The sequence below is a fragment of the Lissotriton vulgaris genome, unplaced genomic scaffold, assembly GCF_964263255.1.
Source record: "Lissotriton vulgaris unplaced genomic scaffold, aLisVul1.2 SCAFFOLD_1439, whole genome shotgun sequence".
Classification (NCBI taxonomy): Eukaryota; Metazoa; Chordata; class Amphibia; order Caudata; family Salamandridae; genus Lissotriton; species Lissotriton vulgaris.
The window spans coordinates 385,168-402,591 of NW_028248022.1; the positions used below are offsets into that span (position 1 = coordinate 385,168).

The 17,424-nt window shown below is 47.7% G+C and overlaps 1 protein-coding gene across 1 annotated transcript in view; it reads right to left on the bottom strand.

Annotated features, from left to right (window-relative positions):
• Positions 1 to 6,332: 6,332 nt before the first annotated feature.
• The window catches only part of LOC147664950 (large neutral amino acids transporter small subunit 4), a 74,462-nt gene continuing 63,370 nt past the window's right edge, over positions 6,333 to 17,424 (bottom strand). Inside the window, exon 14 of the mRNA XM_086949866.1 lies at positions 6,333 to 10,262. Coding sequence (XP_086805992.1) covers positions 10,101 to 10,262 — 162 coding nt within the window. The 3' untranslated portion in view covers positions 6,333 to 10,100. The remainder of the gene's footprint in view (positions 10,263 to 17,424) is intronic.

A 17,424-nucleotide genomic window follows, 5' to 3' on the forward strand; every position in this document is an offset into this window, starting at 1 on the left:
CTGCATAAATGGTTCTTGAATCGTAAAAGCCTGCAGTTCACTTACTCTTCTAAGTGACGTGATAGCTATGAGGAAGGCTACCTTCCATGTGAGGAATTGTATTTCACACCTATGCATAGGTTCAAATGGTGGCCCCATTAGTCTGGTAAGCACTATGTTGAGATTCCAGACTGGGGAAGATGGTCTTCTTGGTGGAATGACTCTTTTGAGTCCTTCCATGAAAGCTTTAATTGCTGGTACTTTGAACAGTGACAGATGTTGTCTGTTTTGTAGGTATGCCGCTATGGCTGCTAGATGCACTCTGATAGAGGTATATGCTAGGTTACATTGCTGTAAGTGTAACAAATAGCAAATGATTTGTTTAGTAGATGCGTCCAGAGGGTTGATGTGCTTACTGTTACAGTGTATAGCAAACCTCTTCCATTTTGCTGCATAGCATGCTCTGGTGGTAGGACGTCTTGCTTGTTTGATGATTTCCATGCATTCTGGTGGTAAATCTAAATACCCAAACTCTATGACCTCAGGAGCCAGATCGCTAGGTTCAGTTGTTTGGGATCTGGGTGCATTATTTCTCCATGGTTCTGTGTAAGATGCATGGGTAATAACCTTAGCTTTTGATGTGGTACTTGTGAGAGTTGTAGCAGCGTGGTGAACCACGGCTGTCTTGCCCACGTGGGTGCCACTAGTATCATTGTCATTGAATGTTGCTGCAGTTTCCGAACCAGTAATGGAATTAGTGGTAGAGGAGGGAACGCGTAAGCAAATCTGTTGGACCAATTTATCCACAGTGCATTGCCCTGGGACCTTTGGTGTGGGTACCTGGATGCGAATTCTTTGCATTTTGCGTTCTGATGATTGGCAAACAGATCTATCTCTGGTTGCCCCCATTTTTGGAAGAATGGCTGTAGTATTTGGTCGTGCAGCTCCCATTCGTGTACTTGTTCTGACTGTCTGCTTAGGATGTCTGCTATTTGGTTTTGAACTCCTGGTAGGTGTTCCGCTAACAGGTAGATCTTTTGAGGAATGGCCCATCTCCATATGTCCTGTGCTAGTCTGGACAGTTGGAGAGAGTGTGTCCCCCCCCTGTTTTTGAATATAATACATTGCAGTCATGTTGTCTGTTCTGATCAGGACTGCTTTGCCTGTTATTTGCATTTGGAAAGCTTTTAGTGCTAGAAATATTGCTAATAGCTCTAGGTAGTTGATGTGCAGTTTCTTTTGCTGCACACTCCACTTCCCCTGTACTGTGTATCTGTCCATATGCGCTCCCCATCCGGAGAGCGATGCGTCCGCTGTTATTATCATTTGTGGAATTGGCTCTAGGAACGACTGTCCCTTGGAAATGTTTTCTGTGTTCCACCACTTCAGAGAGCGATACGTCCGGTCGTCTACCAACACCAGATCTGTAATCTGCCCTTGAGCCTGATTCCACTGTGTCGCTAGACACTCTTGTAGTGGGCGCATTTGTAGTCTGGCATGTGGTATTAGCAGTATGCAGGAGGACATCATGCCTAATAGTTGCATAAACACTCGTGCTGGTAGTGAGTGTTGTGGTTGAAATCTTTGTATTAACCCGACCATTGTCTGTACTCTGATTGGGTTGGGGTATGCTATTGCCTTTTCTGTGTCTACTGTAGCCCCCAGGTATTGCTGAATCTGGTTTGGTTGCAGGTGTGATTTTTTGTAGTTCACCGTGAACCCTAGGTGGTGCAGCAATTGAATTGTCTCTGTGTGTTGTGAAGACATTCTTCCTTTGACTTGGCCTTTATTAGCCAATCGTCCAAGTATGGGAAGACATGTATTTGTTGTCTTCTTAGGTGTGCTGCCACCACAGCTAGGCATTTTGTGAAAACTCTCGGTGCTGTTGTGACACCGAATGGAAGGACTTTGAACTGATAGTGTTGTCCTTCTAACACAAACCTTAGGTATTTTCTGTGGGCTTTGTGAATTGGGATATGAAAGTAAGCGTCTTTTAGATCCAGTGTAGAAAGAAAGTCCCCTTTCTTCAGTAAAGGGAGTACTTGTTGGAGCGTGACCATGTGGAAGTGCTCCGAATTTATGTAAGCATTGAGAGGTCTGAGGTCTAATATTGGTCGTAGGGACCCGTCCTTTTTGGGGATCAGGAAGTATAGAGAGTATACTCCTGTACCCTGTTGATCTTTTGGGACCTTCTCTATTGCATGCTTTTGTAGAAGTGCTAGCACTTCTTCTCTTAACAATGTCAGATGATCTTGACTCATTGGACGCTGTTTGGGGGGGATGTTTGGTGGGGTATCTGTGAGTTCTAGGCAATAACCATGTTGGATAATTTGTCTCACCCACTTGTCTGACGTGATGTTTTCCCAGACAGGTAGGAACTGTGATAGACGTCCCCCGACCGGTGTTATGTGGTCTGGGGGGAGTTCTATGAAGTCACTGTTTTGGTGTTGAGGCGTTGCGGTTATTATTATTTCCGCGGCATCTTCCCTTATTGTTGTTACCTCTGTAACTGCCTCTTGAATTACCTCTGGGTGATGTTGGTGTGAAAGATGTGGATTGCTGATTCGTTCCTGTGTTCTTTGAGCCCCCTCTATAGGTGGATCTACGAAAGGAACCTCTGTGTGTTGGCTGTTGCAATGCTCCCATTGACTTAGCCGTTTCCGTATCTTTCTTCATTTTCTCTAATGTCTCGTCTGTGCTTGAACCAAACAATGTCTTCTGATCAAATGGTTTGTTCAGTAGGGCTGTTTGTACCTCTTGTTTGAATCCTGAGATTCTAAGCCATGCGTGCCTTCTTAGCATGACACTAGTGTTAATAGACCTTGCTGCAGTGTCTGCTGCGTCTAATGCACACTTAATGGAAGTATTTGTTATTATTTTACCTTCCTGTATTAATTGGTCTGCCTTCTTCTGATGTTCTTTTGGGAGATGTGTAAGAAGTTTTTCTAACTCATCGTAATGTGCCCTGTCGTAACGTGTGAGTAGTGCTTGTGTATTGGCTATACGCCAGCTATTCGCTGCCTGTGATGCTACTCTTTTACCTGATGCATCTATTAATTTTGACTCTTTATCTGGTGGAGGAGCCTCTCCTGTAGATAATGAGTTTGCTCTCTTACGAGCGTTTGAGACCACCAGCGAGTCTAGCGGTACATGCCCTCTAATAAATATTGGGTCCTTTGGGGCCGCTTTGTATTTTTTATCAATTCTTGGGTTTAACACCCTGGCTCTCACTGGGTTTTCGAATATCTCATCTGTGTGAGTAAGAAGACCCTTCAACATAGGAAGAGTACCTGATGTTCTCTGTGCATTAGGTAGAGTCTCTAACAAGAAATCCTCTATTTGAGGTTCTGTATGTATATCTACCTTATGGTATTTTGCTGCCCTATTAATGAGCTGCACAAAACCTGTGTTATCATCAGGTGGTGAAGGCTTTGAGGGATATAGCTCTGGGTCGTTGTCCTCATCTGACCCTACATCATAATTTTCCCATGGATCCTCCTCATCTGGGATAGTTTCGTCATCCCCTTGAGGTTCTCCCTCCCCCAGATCACTGTCTACATCTGACTGAGGTGTAGCTGGTCTTGGTGTGGAAGGTGTAGGAATATTTGGCCTATTGTGAGGAATAGGAGAAGAGGGTGTTACTCTAGGACGAGGAGAAGCAGGAGGAGTTATATTCGTCCCCATTGTTCTCTTTTTTGAAGAGGTTTATCTTCTGACTGTTCACTCTTTCTCTTCTTCGTGACCACTTTCCCAGTTTGTGGATCAATAAACAAGATCTTTTGTTTGGGATCTGTCTGTTGCTCCTGAATCGGTACCGAGGGTCCTGGTTCCGAGAGGTGCTTTTGTTTTCGATCGTCAGATCTTGTTGTTTTCGAAACTGAATGTTTGCTCGATTCCGACTTTCTTGGTATCGAGTGTCTCTTGGGCGATAAGTCATATTTATGTTTCGACATGGAATGTTTCGATCCCGGCTGTCCTTTGTATGTAGCCTCGGTGCCGAAGTCGATGTCGCCCTTTTCTCGGATCCGACATGGTGGGAGTCCGAGTGTTTCGGTTTCAGTTTCGGTTTCGTTGCCGGGCCTGAAGGCGGGGCATCAGAAACTTTTTTCAGCGGTTTGACCGGGCCCGAGGGCGGGGTCGTTACCGCACGGGGTCGGTTTTTCGGTAAGGGGACGTCGTCACTCACGGGTTTGTTGCTCGATGAGTTCTTCAACCTCCGACTGGTCCCCTTCCGACCCCGACTGGTCCTCTTCTTCCTCGATTTGTTCGTCTCCGAACAGCTCCGGGATCGCTTCCGCCTGCATTCTGGAAACCTCGTGTCTTCGAGCTCGACGATTTCTAATCGTTAGCTTGGAGGAGAATGCTGCGCAGGCTTCGCAGTCCCTGGATTCGTGTTCAGGCGATAGACAGAGGTTGCACACCTCGTGTAGGTCCTTGTGTGGGAACTTAGCACCACACGTTGGACATTTTTTGAATGGAGTCCTTTCCATGGACTCCGGGCTTGACTGCGTCGAGAAAGGCCTCCTGTTCTTCGACGTAGCTCCAAGTTTTTCTCTTCTATTTTGAATTTGTAACGCGCCGGAATGGAAATGAACGCGTTCGAATAACAATACCGTCGAATTGGAAATGGAATACGCGCCGAAAATCACTTTCTTGCGAAGTTGATCTGGAGCGTCTCGATCTTCATCCGAACCCGATGGCGGAAAAAAACAATCTAAGGATGGAGCCGATGCCCATGCGCACTACCAACCAAGGGAGGAGTCACCAAGAGACAAAAGACTCTCCAAGAGAAAAACAAAGTGCAATCATCCGAGCCCAACACCAGATGGCGATCTATTCATAATGTACCATCTGCAGCCCATATGCCTCGAACATTCGGTTCCAAACCGGAGCGCAGGAAACACATCCGAGCCTGATGGTGGAAAAAAACAATCTGAGGATGGAGCTGATGCCCATGCGCAACGTGGTTCAAAGGAGGTGTCACCTATCTTGTGACTTCCAAAGAACTTTTCAGGACAACAACAAACTGCAAACATCTGGGCCCAACACTAGGTGGCAATCTATGCACAGTGTGTAATCTGCAGCTCATATACCTCGAACACTGTTTTTTAGCCAGGAGGTCTGTAGAGCAACTGTCCTTTTAAAGTATAATTTTCGCTAAGGGTGATTCTGAAAGATAGCAGTTCATATCTGGGCTACTTCCTATGGGGGAAACCTTTATTGTCAAAGTATCTTTGAGGATGATAGCTAGCCCCCACCCCGTTCGTCTTGTCGATCACTTCTGATGATCGCAAAACCTGTAGGAATTGCTAAAGCCAGATCGGGGTCGGAAGTACTATCAGCCCACATTTTGGTGAAAAAAGCCATGTTTATTTTATGAGAAGTCATAACGCTCATTAGTGCGCTCCTTATTTATTTATTTATGAGTATGGAGCAGTAGGCCCCTCACTCTGGAAGGAACGGACAGGGGTTGTGGCCCTGGGCCCGGTCCAGGCGCGAATGGGCACAGCCAGGCTTGCCTTTGGCGCTCCTTCGGAGCGCCCACTGGATGCATCTGCTGCGCGTCCGCTCCGGCATCCTGATTAAATATTGGATGCAGCAGGAACTGGCGCTCAGGCACCGAATGCCCCTAATGACACAGAAGTAGAATCAGCTTCCGGTCTGAAATGCCCTCCACGCAATCGGCACATGCTGCGGCGTGACAGGGATAGGACCAGAATACAAAGGGTGCTGCTGGAATGCCCACTAAAAGTCTATAAGACTAGTGATGGTAAGCACTGCTCATTAAAAAATCTACTAAGAATTTTATTTGTTAAAAAGTTTCCAAAATGAAAAAAGTAAAATGCGCCAGTAGTACAGAGAATATTTTTAAAATGTGCAGTATGTATCAAATGGCGCCAAACCTACTGCTGGTGTCTACGTGTCTGCTCCGGCATCCTGATTAGATACAGGATGCCGCAAGAACTGGTGTACAGGCACCGGATGCCCCTAATGACCCAGAAGAAGAATCAAACAGTTTCCGGTCAGAAACGCCCTCTGCGCAATCGGCACAAGCCGCAGCGGAACAGAGCTATGACCAGAACACAAAGGGTGCGGCTGTAATGCTTAATAAAAGTCCATAAGACTAGTGATGGTAAGCACTGCTAATTAAAAATCTACTATGAATTTTATTTGTTAAAAAGCTTTCCATAATGAAAAAAGTCAAATGTGCCAGTAGTACAGAGAATATTTAAAAAAATACGCAATATGTATCAAATGGAGGCAAACCTACTGCTGGTGTCTGTGTGTCCACTCCGGCATCCTGATTAAATACTGAATGCAGCAAGGAAACATTAGAGACTTTCAACACAAAGTTTCTTCCTGATCCAAATGTGGCTTTAATTATCACACAATTATATTCGAAACATTCCAAAAGAATCATATAAAAAAATTCCTGAAAGTGAAACACACTGATATATATATATAAAATAAAAAAAAAGTAAAGTACTGTGTGGGGAACGTCTCTGAAATGATAAAAGAACAAAGCAAATCCCCCCACATTTTAAATAATGCCTGAAATTACATTTTTAATAAATGCCTTAGTAAAAAAAAAATTATTGTTGGATACTGAAATCATAATGTTCCATGAAATATAATTGCTAAAGGGTTGGATAGAATTCCAGGGATGGGAAACAGGTGAAGAGCTGAGCCCCTCCCCCTTGCTCAGTTACTTGGCAGTCAGCCTTGTCAGGTATCCAAATAAAGTGTAGAGTCCTCCATCATGTGCCATGTCGGACACCAATCAACACTGGATGGTGTCAGAAAAGGAAGATTCTTTTACACAGTGCAAAGTAATAAGGGTAAATACTAGCCCCGAAAGAGACATTTTCAAGCCCCTACCCACCAAACCTCCTCTGTTCTCCACACAGAAGAGTCGAGTCCCAAAAAAGAAGTTTCCAACACCTCAAATATCTGTTTCTGGCCTTCTGCGAGATAAAATAGTTACTTAACATTCCTAACGATGTGACATCTCGAGAGATGATGTGGTACCCAGGAGATCATTCGTGCCTGTTCTCCAGCATTTTCAGCACTCCCTCACCCCTCTGTGGTCTTTCAAGCTGGGCCGAGACATGGATTCTTGCAGCAAAAGTGCAATTTCTGACCACCTCCTTTAAAAAGTGCTGATATCTGCAATGACAAAAAGTGCTCTGAACGTTGAACTACGTTGTAACTCAATTTTGTTTTGGTAGCGTGTATGCTTTACTGTTGTGTGAATCTCGTTCTAAAATGTGTCAAGATGCTCTTTGTTATGAGGCTTGGTAAACGAAGAACTGAACAAGTCTCTTATTGCACAAGATCACACAGAGTGCCCGCATATGGATATTGCAGTGTCTGGGATTCCTTTACCCGACAGCGAGAAACAAAGCAAAATAATAAGGATGCCAGGTGTTGAAAGAGAGGGTTGGAAAAAGGATATGTGTGCGGTGTGGGTAGCTAGTCTGGGCCTTGTTAATATATTGCATGAGCCAAGAAACCATCTGCCTTTCCCGTTAGCTCCCATTCATCTGCGACTGGAGTGCACACGCCTGGGTCTGCATACGAATATGTGGAAACTATTACTCTGTTCGCTAACCGAGAGTCAGAAACTAGCTTCTTTCTTGAGAATCAAAGAGGGATCCCATTGCAGGTATTGGAGGCCCCTCACTGTAGTAACTCAGAAGAATGCAGGTGACTCCAGAGAATGGTGCCTTGCCCCTTTTCTATGCAGTGATGAAAGGGGACAAGCCTTTATCCACGGTTTGGGACAACAGGAGGCAGAGTTTGCTACAGTAGGTTCTTAGCCCAGAATGTGTCCTTAAAACACTGCTGTCAGACCAGTGTGCCTCTAATGATTCCAGGGCTTATCCAGTCTCGGTCTGGGTAACACACAGAAAACTGTACTCTCAGAAGGCACACAAGATGAGACATTCCATGGCCCTGGATCTTCTCATGAAAGACAGCCACAATACCCTTCTTTGCTGAGACCTGAGACTTTAAGCTAAAGGTGCCCATTTAGCCAATGTATGTTGATTATACTTTGCTGTTGTTACTTGGCACGTATATCTACCATTCAGTCCTTGCCTTTTGCCACATGTCTGTGTGGTAAGTTCCCTGTATGTGTTTCTTATTGGCAGGCTTTGTGGTAGACCCTGATGACCTTAACTGTACACACCTGAGAAAGACACAGTGCATTATTCTGCGGAAAGTGCTCGTTTCCACCCCGGGAAGGCTTAGCTCAGGTAGAAGCGCTATTAGAACTCTTGAGGCTGTGCACCAGTGGCTCACCCAAAAACATGTCTGCCCTACTAACCTTTAGAAGCCAAGTGTCATTTTCATTATCACAATACCTGTCATTTCCATGCTTTCTCCCTGGAGTGCAATTTCGGGTTCCCCTGCAGTGAGATTTCTGGCCCTCCACACATTGCATAGCCTACACCCGAAAGTCATGGATCCAGACAGACTACGTCAGAAGGCAGCCCTGGCTACACCGAGGGCATCAGTGTTGCACTCTGAGAATAAGAAACTCAACATGGCAAGCTGGAGTGCGTCATAGGTAGGGTTGGACTTGGCTCTAAAAGAATCATGAAATATTCACCAACTAGGAGGTCTGGGACAGAAGGAAGCAACATTATTTCCTTCAATCAGCAGGTTATATATACTTAAAAAAATACTATATAGATTACTCAGTGCTGCTTGTGTGAAAGGATGGATATGGCCTCTGAGCCCTGAAAGCACCACTATGCCCTCTGGCTTCCAGGGTGTACCATTGCCCCATGTGGCCATACAACCCTGAGCTGAGTGGCTGCCTCCTTCTGCTGAGGGCTGTGGGGCACCCCTGGTCTGCATCCTCGTTCTAGTTGGACATTCTAAACCCAGCTGCCTTGCTCAGTTATTAGTTGGGGTCGGGGGCAAGTATCTGTTTTCCTCTGCAAACCCCCTCTGCTGATTTTGGTAGGGCTCCAGGTGTAGTTTAAACAGCTACACGAGTAAGAGAAACAAAACAAGCACTCAAGTCAATACCCTGCTCTCACAGCATGATGCCTGACTGCATCATGTTGAACATGACTGTGTCTCATCTTACTCAGTGGGGCAGTGACTGATGTAGCAGGGAAGAGTTTCATAGTGGTCACTAAACAGAAAAGCATGGGGCTGTAGTGGAGATGAGACTGGTGCAATACAGCTGGACTAGGGCTACAGCGCGCTACACAGCCATAGAGGAGAACAGGGCTTGACACGGTGGGCCAAGGTGTTTCAGGGTGTGTAACTGCGCAGCCAAGCAGAGGCAGGCAGCACAGCAGGCAATCTTCCAGTTGGGCACAGAGCTATGAAGCGGAGCCTCGAGACATGCAGCAGGCAAGGGGCTTGATAGGAAGGTACCATAGATGGGTAGGGAGGCCGAGTGGGGCAGGACAGTATTGCAGAGGTTGGAGAAGCACAGTAGATTAAAGGGCTTCATACACTGGGGCGACGGTCATCTCAGGGCACAGAATCCTGTAGCAGAGCAGATACGTCTACAACAGAACTGAGTTGTAGAGCTGAACAGTCATTCAGTTGCAGAGCGCGTGTGATGGAACAGCAAGTTGCACAAGCAGGGGAGGTATACAACAGAGTATCATAGGACAGAATGGATACCTCCATGGTAAGGAGTCCTTTGGAAGGGTGGGCAGATGGACAGGTCTGCAGGAAGTGGTGCGGTATGGTCGTGCTGGTATAGTAGGGCATGAGTTGTACAGATGGGCAAGGAGCCATACAGAAGGGCAAGGCCTCATACAACGCGGCAAGTTGTACAGAGTATCAGGAAGCTGAGCTTTAGTCTGTGGTGTCGGTGACCCAGATTTCCTGGACCCTGCTGGCGACCTTCCAATGGTGGTCCCCAATGAGGGGAGTGCAGTTCAATGAAGAAAGTTCTTTCGAGCAATTGGCAAATAATTCAAGTTGAAAAAAACGACCCTACAACACTTGGCAAAGAGAAGAAGGTAGATAAAGGGTCAGGTTTTCCACTTCTAGGGACCACTTGTGTGCTATCGATCCCAGGTCGACAGAGCCTGGGCGTGGAAGGCCGTGGGGAGCACCCAAAAAGGAGGACAGCAGTCTCGCCAGTGCTACACAAATGCCTCGTGATTGGGCGAGCCATTGATTTTCTGGAAGAGCTTGGCATCCTCGCTCTTCTGCTTCCTCTGCCGCTCCAGGCGCCGGCGGTAGCAGATGAGGTACAGTGGCAGGCAGAATCCCAGCAAACTCAGTCCCAGCAGACCCACGTTCACCTGCAGGGAAGAAGGCATCACAATGAAGGAAGGGACAGAAGACGACCACACAGAGAGCAGATGGGAAGAATGGGCAATAAAAGCCAGAAGTGGCATGGGAGCATTACAGGATGGAGCAGAAAGGCAGAGTATCAGGGACAGGATGAGCGCAGAAAGTGGGTGATTTCTGATGAAGGGAAAGTTGAGAAAGAGGGAATGGGTTGATTAAGCAATGTGCGGGGAATGCAGGGAGGGAGGCTGGAAAAAAAGGAACAGCTGGGGGCATCATATAAGCACAGATTTGTAGCTATAATCCATACCCCTTGTTGATAGCCTTTGCCCTTTTGCACCCACCCACATCATTCTTTACAAAAAGAGAACTTCTAGGGCAACGGGTCTTAACCTGGGGCCCAGACACCTACTGTGGCCTCCTCAACTGTTTAATAAAGTATTTATATATAAAAAAGCAAAATGTCTCTGTAAATGTTTAGCAATTGTGACCTGGAGGCTACAAATAAAGTTGGTATCCTTAGCTTGATTCAATAAAGCTGCCCTACTAAAGCAAGCAGAATCCAGTGTAGGCGACATATGGCCTTATTTGACGCACAGGTATGTTCCGACCAAAGAGGAGCACATATTAGGAGCAAAAAACGGAAGCAAAATAATGTGCTCGAGTTTAGCATATTGCTATGTCTCTGAGAAATAAAACTAAAAGAAAAGCTAGGAACTTCTCCTTAAATTTCGATTTATTCTATATTTTTCTTTGAGTTAAATAAAATATTTCATATTTTGTAAATCTGTTTTATGTAAACTTGTTTTTATATTTTTGTGTGAGGTTTTGAGATCCAAATCGTGCAAATTGTCTCAGCTTGGTCTCCAGCTTCCAGCAGTGATTCAATGTGGATCCCTAAAAGCCAAAAGGTTAAGAACCGCTGGTCATAGATAGGAAAATAGATTTTTTCAATTCCCTTTCTTAAGCTTACATTCTCACCACCAAACTGAGGGTCTGATTTAAATGTTGGTGGGAGGGAATTGTGTTGCAACATCGACGGAGTTCCCTCCCTGCTAACATGATGGCCAGCCCAGCTATTTAGAATCGAGCAGATGTGGGTTTACCGAAGGCAGGGACTTCTATCTCTGCCATAGCCAACCCCTCTGCCATGGCCTGATGGAGTAAGGGCCGTCGGAGGCGTGGCTTTATGTCCGCTCTTCTAATTAAGATGGACGGGCATTCAGTCAATTTTCAATGCCCGTCACTGCCACGTAAAACCTGGCGGTCAGGGCCCCTACAGGTTGGGGTGAAAGGAGCAGGTGGCAGTGTTCTGATTTCAAAATAAAAATCCTGCTTTCATATTTGAAAGTTGGCCCTATGGCTCTGTCCTGTTGATGGAGCGGTCTGTCAAACTTACAAACACATTGGCAGTAGCCACTGTGACGGTGGTCGCTGTCAATGCTAGAAATGTCTACTGGGCCAGTGGACATTTCTGAATTTGGCAGGCAGCTCCCCCGTCAGGGCAACTGAATAATTGATTCCATTGCCCTGATGAAAAAAGGATTGCCCGCCAATATATCAACTGGCTCTCAGTCTCTCAGAAACTTCCATAAACATGGAGCCACCTAGCTGCCATCCTTACCCTGGCTTTCTCCAGCACCATTCCTACCTACCTACACTAAGTCGCTTCAAGCACCTTTCCATAGCCAGGGGCATGAACTGTGAGGGGTCGAGTGGGAGCCCATAGGACTGTTAGCATTGTGGAGGACATATTTTGATCCCTGCATTTTTGTCCTTGTAGTGCAGTGCAGGCCTGCGGGCAATCTGGACATATAATTGGAATAGAAATAATGTGCTTGATTTTCCCTTACCCGCGCGCAAACGGAAGTGCAAGGTTGCAAAACTTGAAAAAGACATTTTAATGAAGTGCCTAAAAACACTCCCTTGCTGCTTAAAATATAAGTGCTTTAGTATACCTATGGAGGTGGCCATGTTATGCATACCGTTCTTGTGCTTTCATAAAGTGTTGCAGTTCCGCATTAAAGCAAAATGTTATACGGTAAGCACCTGTTCATAGCGTGTAATGCTGTAGATTCACATGCTCTGCAGACTACTGCCATCTACTGTTGAGCTCGCGTGTTTAAGTTGTTTTTCTTCAAAGAAAGGCTTTCAAGTCACAGGATGCACTGTGAGTCCAGCCTTAAAAGGCAATGCGAATGGGAGGCACCACGTTAGTTTTTCTCGCAGTGGGTGGGAGTAAGTACGGAGAGGCTAATGAACATAGTATGGTGCACCAAGTGTTTTGTGGAAGTACGTTGAAAAAGAAGGGATGTGCCAACTAAGCCACACGCTTCTGAGAAGGATGAGTGCCTGTGAATCTACAGTACAACATGCTACTAACACATGCTTACAGCATAAGTAACATTTTCTGTTCATAGCAGGTGTTCCTGTAAATACACATGGCCTGCATAGGCTACAGGTGATGACTAGTGTGTGGATGATGCAGATATCTGACATTACCTTCTTAGGACTGTCTGGCCAACTACACCCTATGGCAGGCGAAATTGTCCACACAATCATTTTGGTGAAAGCATGTTGGGTTGACCAAGTAGCTAACTGACAGATGCCAGCTAGAAGGGTAGTGCCAAGGAGGCCTGGGTTGCTACTTTCTGGCGTGTATAATATGCCCTGGTGGTAACAGGGAGGGCTCTTTTGCCTTGATGATAGCAGATCTTGATGCACTTGACTATCCATCTGGTAATACCAGCCTTGGAAATCGTCTGGCCTTTGTGAGGTTTTGCAAAGGCTTCAAATAACTGGCTGGACCTGTGGAAGGGCTTGGTCTTGTTGATACGAGAGCCCATTTAGTATCTAGGGTGTGAAGGGCTCTCTCTGCTACAGAGACTACTCGAGGGAAAAGACTGGCAGCTCTATATTCTGGTAGAGGGGGAAAGGAGAAAGCACTCTGGAAAGGAACTTTGGGTTGTTTTTGAGAAAACCCCTTTCTTTTGCTTCTAATTGGAAGGTTTTTGGAGTGCTAGGGCATGCAACTCACTGATGCACCTGAAAGATGTTATGGCTAAGAAGAAAGCTACATTCCAGGAGAGAAACTGTAAGGGGCAGGAATGCAAGGGCTCAAAGAGGGGAACAGGTTAAGGTTAATTACAGGGCACTGGGCTTTCTGGGAGGGACAACCCTTTTGAGATCTCCCATGCAGTTCTTATTACTGGGATACGAAAGAAGGTGGAGTGTTCCCTGTTATGCCTGAATTAGCCCATACCTGCTAGGTGAAGACATACAGAAGTGTAGGCAAAGCCTCACTTATGCTGATAGAGAAGATAACAAATAATATCCTGGACACCAGGTTTGAGAGGGTCAAGGTGATTGGAGATGCAGTAATGGACTAACCTCTTCTATTTGCAGCACAGCGGGTCCACATGGTAGGGCTAGGGTATTCTTGTGAGAAGTGTAAGTAGACCTCAGGTGCAAGATTTCTAGATTTAGCTGCCTTGGGTCTGATCTGGCCTTGTTAGAGGGTACGATCTACTGGGGATCTTCTTGTGAGCGCTGATGGACATCTAAAGGAATGTTAAGTATCAGGGCTGTCTGGCCCACATGGGGGCTACCAGGAAAAGTGTTAAAAAGAGATGTTTGCCCCAACTTCTGAACCACATGTGGGAAGAGTAGGAGAGGCAAAAAAGCGAAGGCAAAGATCCCTGACCAGTTGATTCAAAGTGCATTGCTCAGGGACTGTGTGTGTAGGTACCCGGAGGTGAAGCTAGGGATTTTGCGTATCCGGGAGTGGCGGACAGTTATATCTGTGGGGTGCCCAAGTCCTTGAAGTACTCGAGTTGGACTTGCGTGAACTTGTTGATATGTCTTGATAAGCAGCTCTACAAGGCCCTAGCGGGAAGCCAAGTGCAGGGTCTCCTGTGTTTGAGGAGGACGGCGGACTGGGTGCCACCATGCCTCTGAAGGGGATACATGCGGATAAAGTCTGTCTTGATCAGAACTACTTTGCCCTGAATGACTTGAAGGAAGGCCTTGAGAGAAAGGTGTATGGCTAGTAGCTCAAGATAGTTGATTTGGGGCCACTGATGAAGGGTGGCTCAGGTTCCCTGTATTTTCATATTTATTTATTTATTTATTTTTAAAGTTTTATATAGCGCGAACAAGATCCTTGCAGATATCAGAGCGCTTTACAGAAACAGTAGGTGGGGTAGATGGTCAAGACGTACCCCCCACTGACAAGAGAGGCGTCTGTGGTAATGGTGACTCGTGGAATGGGGTCTGAGAAAGGCCTGCCCTGCATCATGCTGTCACTGTTCCATGTCTGCAGTGAGCAATGTACGCTGGCATTTACCAGTACTAGATCCTCCCAATGACCCTTTGCTTGTTATCATTAATCCAACAGGCATTCCTGTAGTGGGCGCATGTGGAACCAGGCATGAGCGATGCAGAAGTGATCCCTAGGAGGCGCATGAAAGTTATAACTGTGAGTTAAGTATTGGGCTGAAAAAGAGGTACGCGCTACTGGAATGCCAACATCCTCTCATCCTCTACTGGCTGGGGTAGGCTTTGACTGTGACTACACTGACTAACCCCAGAAAGGGTTGAACCGGGACGAGTTGTACAGGAGATGTTGTGGCATTTATAGTGAAACCCAGGCCGTGAAGCATGGAGATTGCAGCTTGGGTATGGGCAAGGCAAAGTTCTTTGCCTGCATGCCTGCACTCTTGATCAGCCAATTGTAGCGGCAGGGGAAGCCCTGGATGCTCCCACTCCTTAAATTGGCACCCACCACTGCTAGGCATTTTGGTAAGACTCCTGGAGTTGTGCTAACACCAAAGGGAAGCACTTTGATTTGGTAATGATTGCCACTTACCACAAAGAGGAGGCAGTGCCGGTGGCCGTGACGGATGGAAATGTGAAAGGAGACATCCTTCAGGTCTAGTGCTGATGGCCGAGAGGCATCAACATCCTTTGTGTCCTTTTTTGCATCTGAGGGCTTCGTTCAGTGCCAACCGGCGCACAAAGGTGATGGGGGGCCTGCAGGCTGTGATGCTTTGTGCATGTGGCTTGATGCTCAACTCTCATGGGAGCGGTGCTCTGCCTCAGTTTGAGGCTGATTGGGAGGCTTGAAGTGGGTGACGGAGCCAACCTACTTTCGATGGAGGTCTTCATTCGCAGGCAGCTGGTCTTGGAGGTCAGGGAAACCCTTCTTCCTCTGTGTCAGAGCCATTGGAAAAGACTGCCTCTAGGTTGGACGAGAGATGGTGGGGTAAGATGACCAAGGGCCAGCGTCCTCACCATCCGCAGTGCAAAAGGGGTCCTGTTTGCTAAACATGGCGGGCATTTCAACCACAAGCTGATGGTGGAGTTGTTCTTTTACCTGCAGTAGAGGCAAGCTTCACATGGGCAGAGTGTGGGAGAGGTAGAGGCGACAAATGTAATAGTGACCAGACCAAAGATACTTTGCTTCTCACCTGAGGCAGTACTGTAAAGACGACTGACTTTTCCATTGCCTTTTAGGGATTTGCATTCTCCGGTGTCGGAGTTGATGACATGAAGGGACATGTGGGTCATGGCTTTTGGGCAGTCGATCAGTCACGTTGGTCTTGGGATAGAGTCACGGCGAAGACAAATGCATACAACCAAGGTTTATCCGAGTATAGGTGTCAATAGTTCACCATGCACGCCAGCAGAAACAATAAGAACACATCATGTCTCTGAGCCCTGTCAGTACACATCTGAACCCGATGGCAACATTCAATCAATCAATCAATCAGTGACACTTATAAAGCGCGCTACATACCCGTGGGGTCTCAAGGCGCTGGGGGGGGGGGAGCCGCTACTGCTCGAACAGCCAGGTCTTCAGCTTCTTCCTGAAGGAGAGGTGGTCTTGGGTCAGGCGCAGGTCGGTCGGGAGGGAGTTCCAGGTCTTGGCGGCCAGGTGGGAGAAGGACCTTCCTCCTGTAGTCGCTCTTCGGATGCGGGGGACGGCGGCGAGGGCGTGGTTGGCTGATCGGAGGTGGCGTTTGGGAGCGTAGAAGTTGACTCGGCTGTTGAGGTAGCTCGGGCCTTGGTCGTGTAGGGCTTTGTGTGCGTGGGTGAGGAGGCGGAAGGTGATTCTTTTGTTGACGGGGAGCCAGTGAAGGTCTCGCAGATGTCCGGAGATGTGGCTGGTTCGTGGGATGTCGAGGATGAGTCTGGCTGAGGCGTTCTGGATCCGCTGGAGTCTCTTCTGGAGCTTGGCGGTGGTCCCGGCGTAGAGGGCGTTGCCGTAGTCCAGTCGGCTGGTGACGAGGGCCTGGGTGACGGTCTTCCTGGTCTCGGTGGGGATCCACCAGAAGATCTTCCGTAGCATGCGTAGGATGTTGAAGCATGCCGAGGAGACGTTGTTGACTTGCCTGGTCATGGAGAGGGAGGAGTCCAGGATGAAGCCCAGGTTGCGTGCATGGTCTGTCGGTTTGGGTGCGGTGCCCAGGGCGGGAGGCCACCAGGAGTCGTCCCAGGCGGAGGGAGAGGGGCCCAGGATGAGGACCTCCGTCTTGTCCGAGTTCAGTTTCAGGCGGCTGGTCGTCATCCACTCGGCTACCTCTTTCATCCCTTCGTGCAGGTTGGCTCTGGCGGCGGCGGGGTCGTTGGTCAGGGAGAGGATCAGCTGGGTGTCGTCGGCGTAGGAGATTATGCTGAGGTTGTGTTTGCGTACGATGGCCGCGAGGGGGCTCATGTAGACGTTGAAGAGGGTGGGGCTCAGAGATGATCCTTGGGGGACGCCGCAGATGACTTCGGTGGCCTCTGACTTGTACGGTGGTAGGCGGACTCTCTGTGTTCTCCCGTCGAGGAAGGAGGTGATCCACTCCAGCGCCTTGTCCTGGATTCCGACGTTGCTGAGGCGCTGCACTAGGGTGCGGTGGCAGACCGTGTCGAATGCCGCGGAGAGGTCTAGGAGGATGAGGGCCGCTGTTTCTCCATTGTCCATCAGGGCTCGGATGTCGTCGGTGGCGGCGATGAGGGCGGTCTCGGTGCTGTGGTTGGCTCGGAAGCCGGACTGTGAGGGGTCGAGGGATCCGTTCGTCTCGAGGAAAGCGGCCATCTGCTTGTTGACGGTCTTCTCGATGACTTTGGCTGGAAACGGGAGGAGCGAGATGGGGCGGTAGTTCTTGAGGTCGGTGGGGTCCGCTGTTG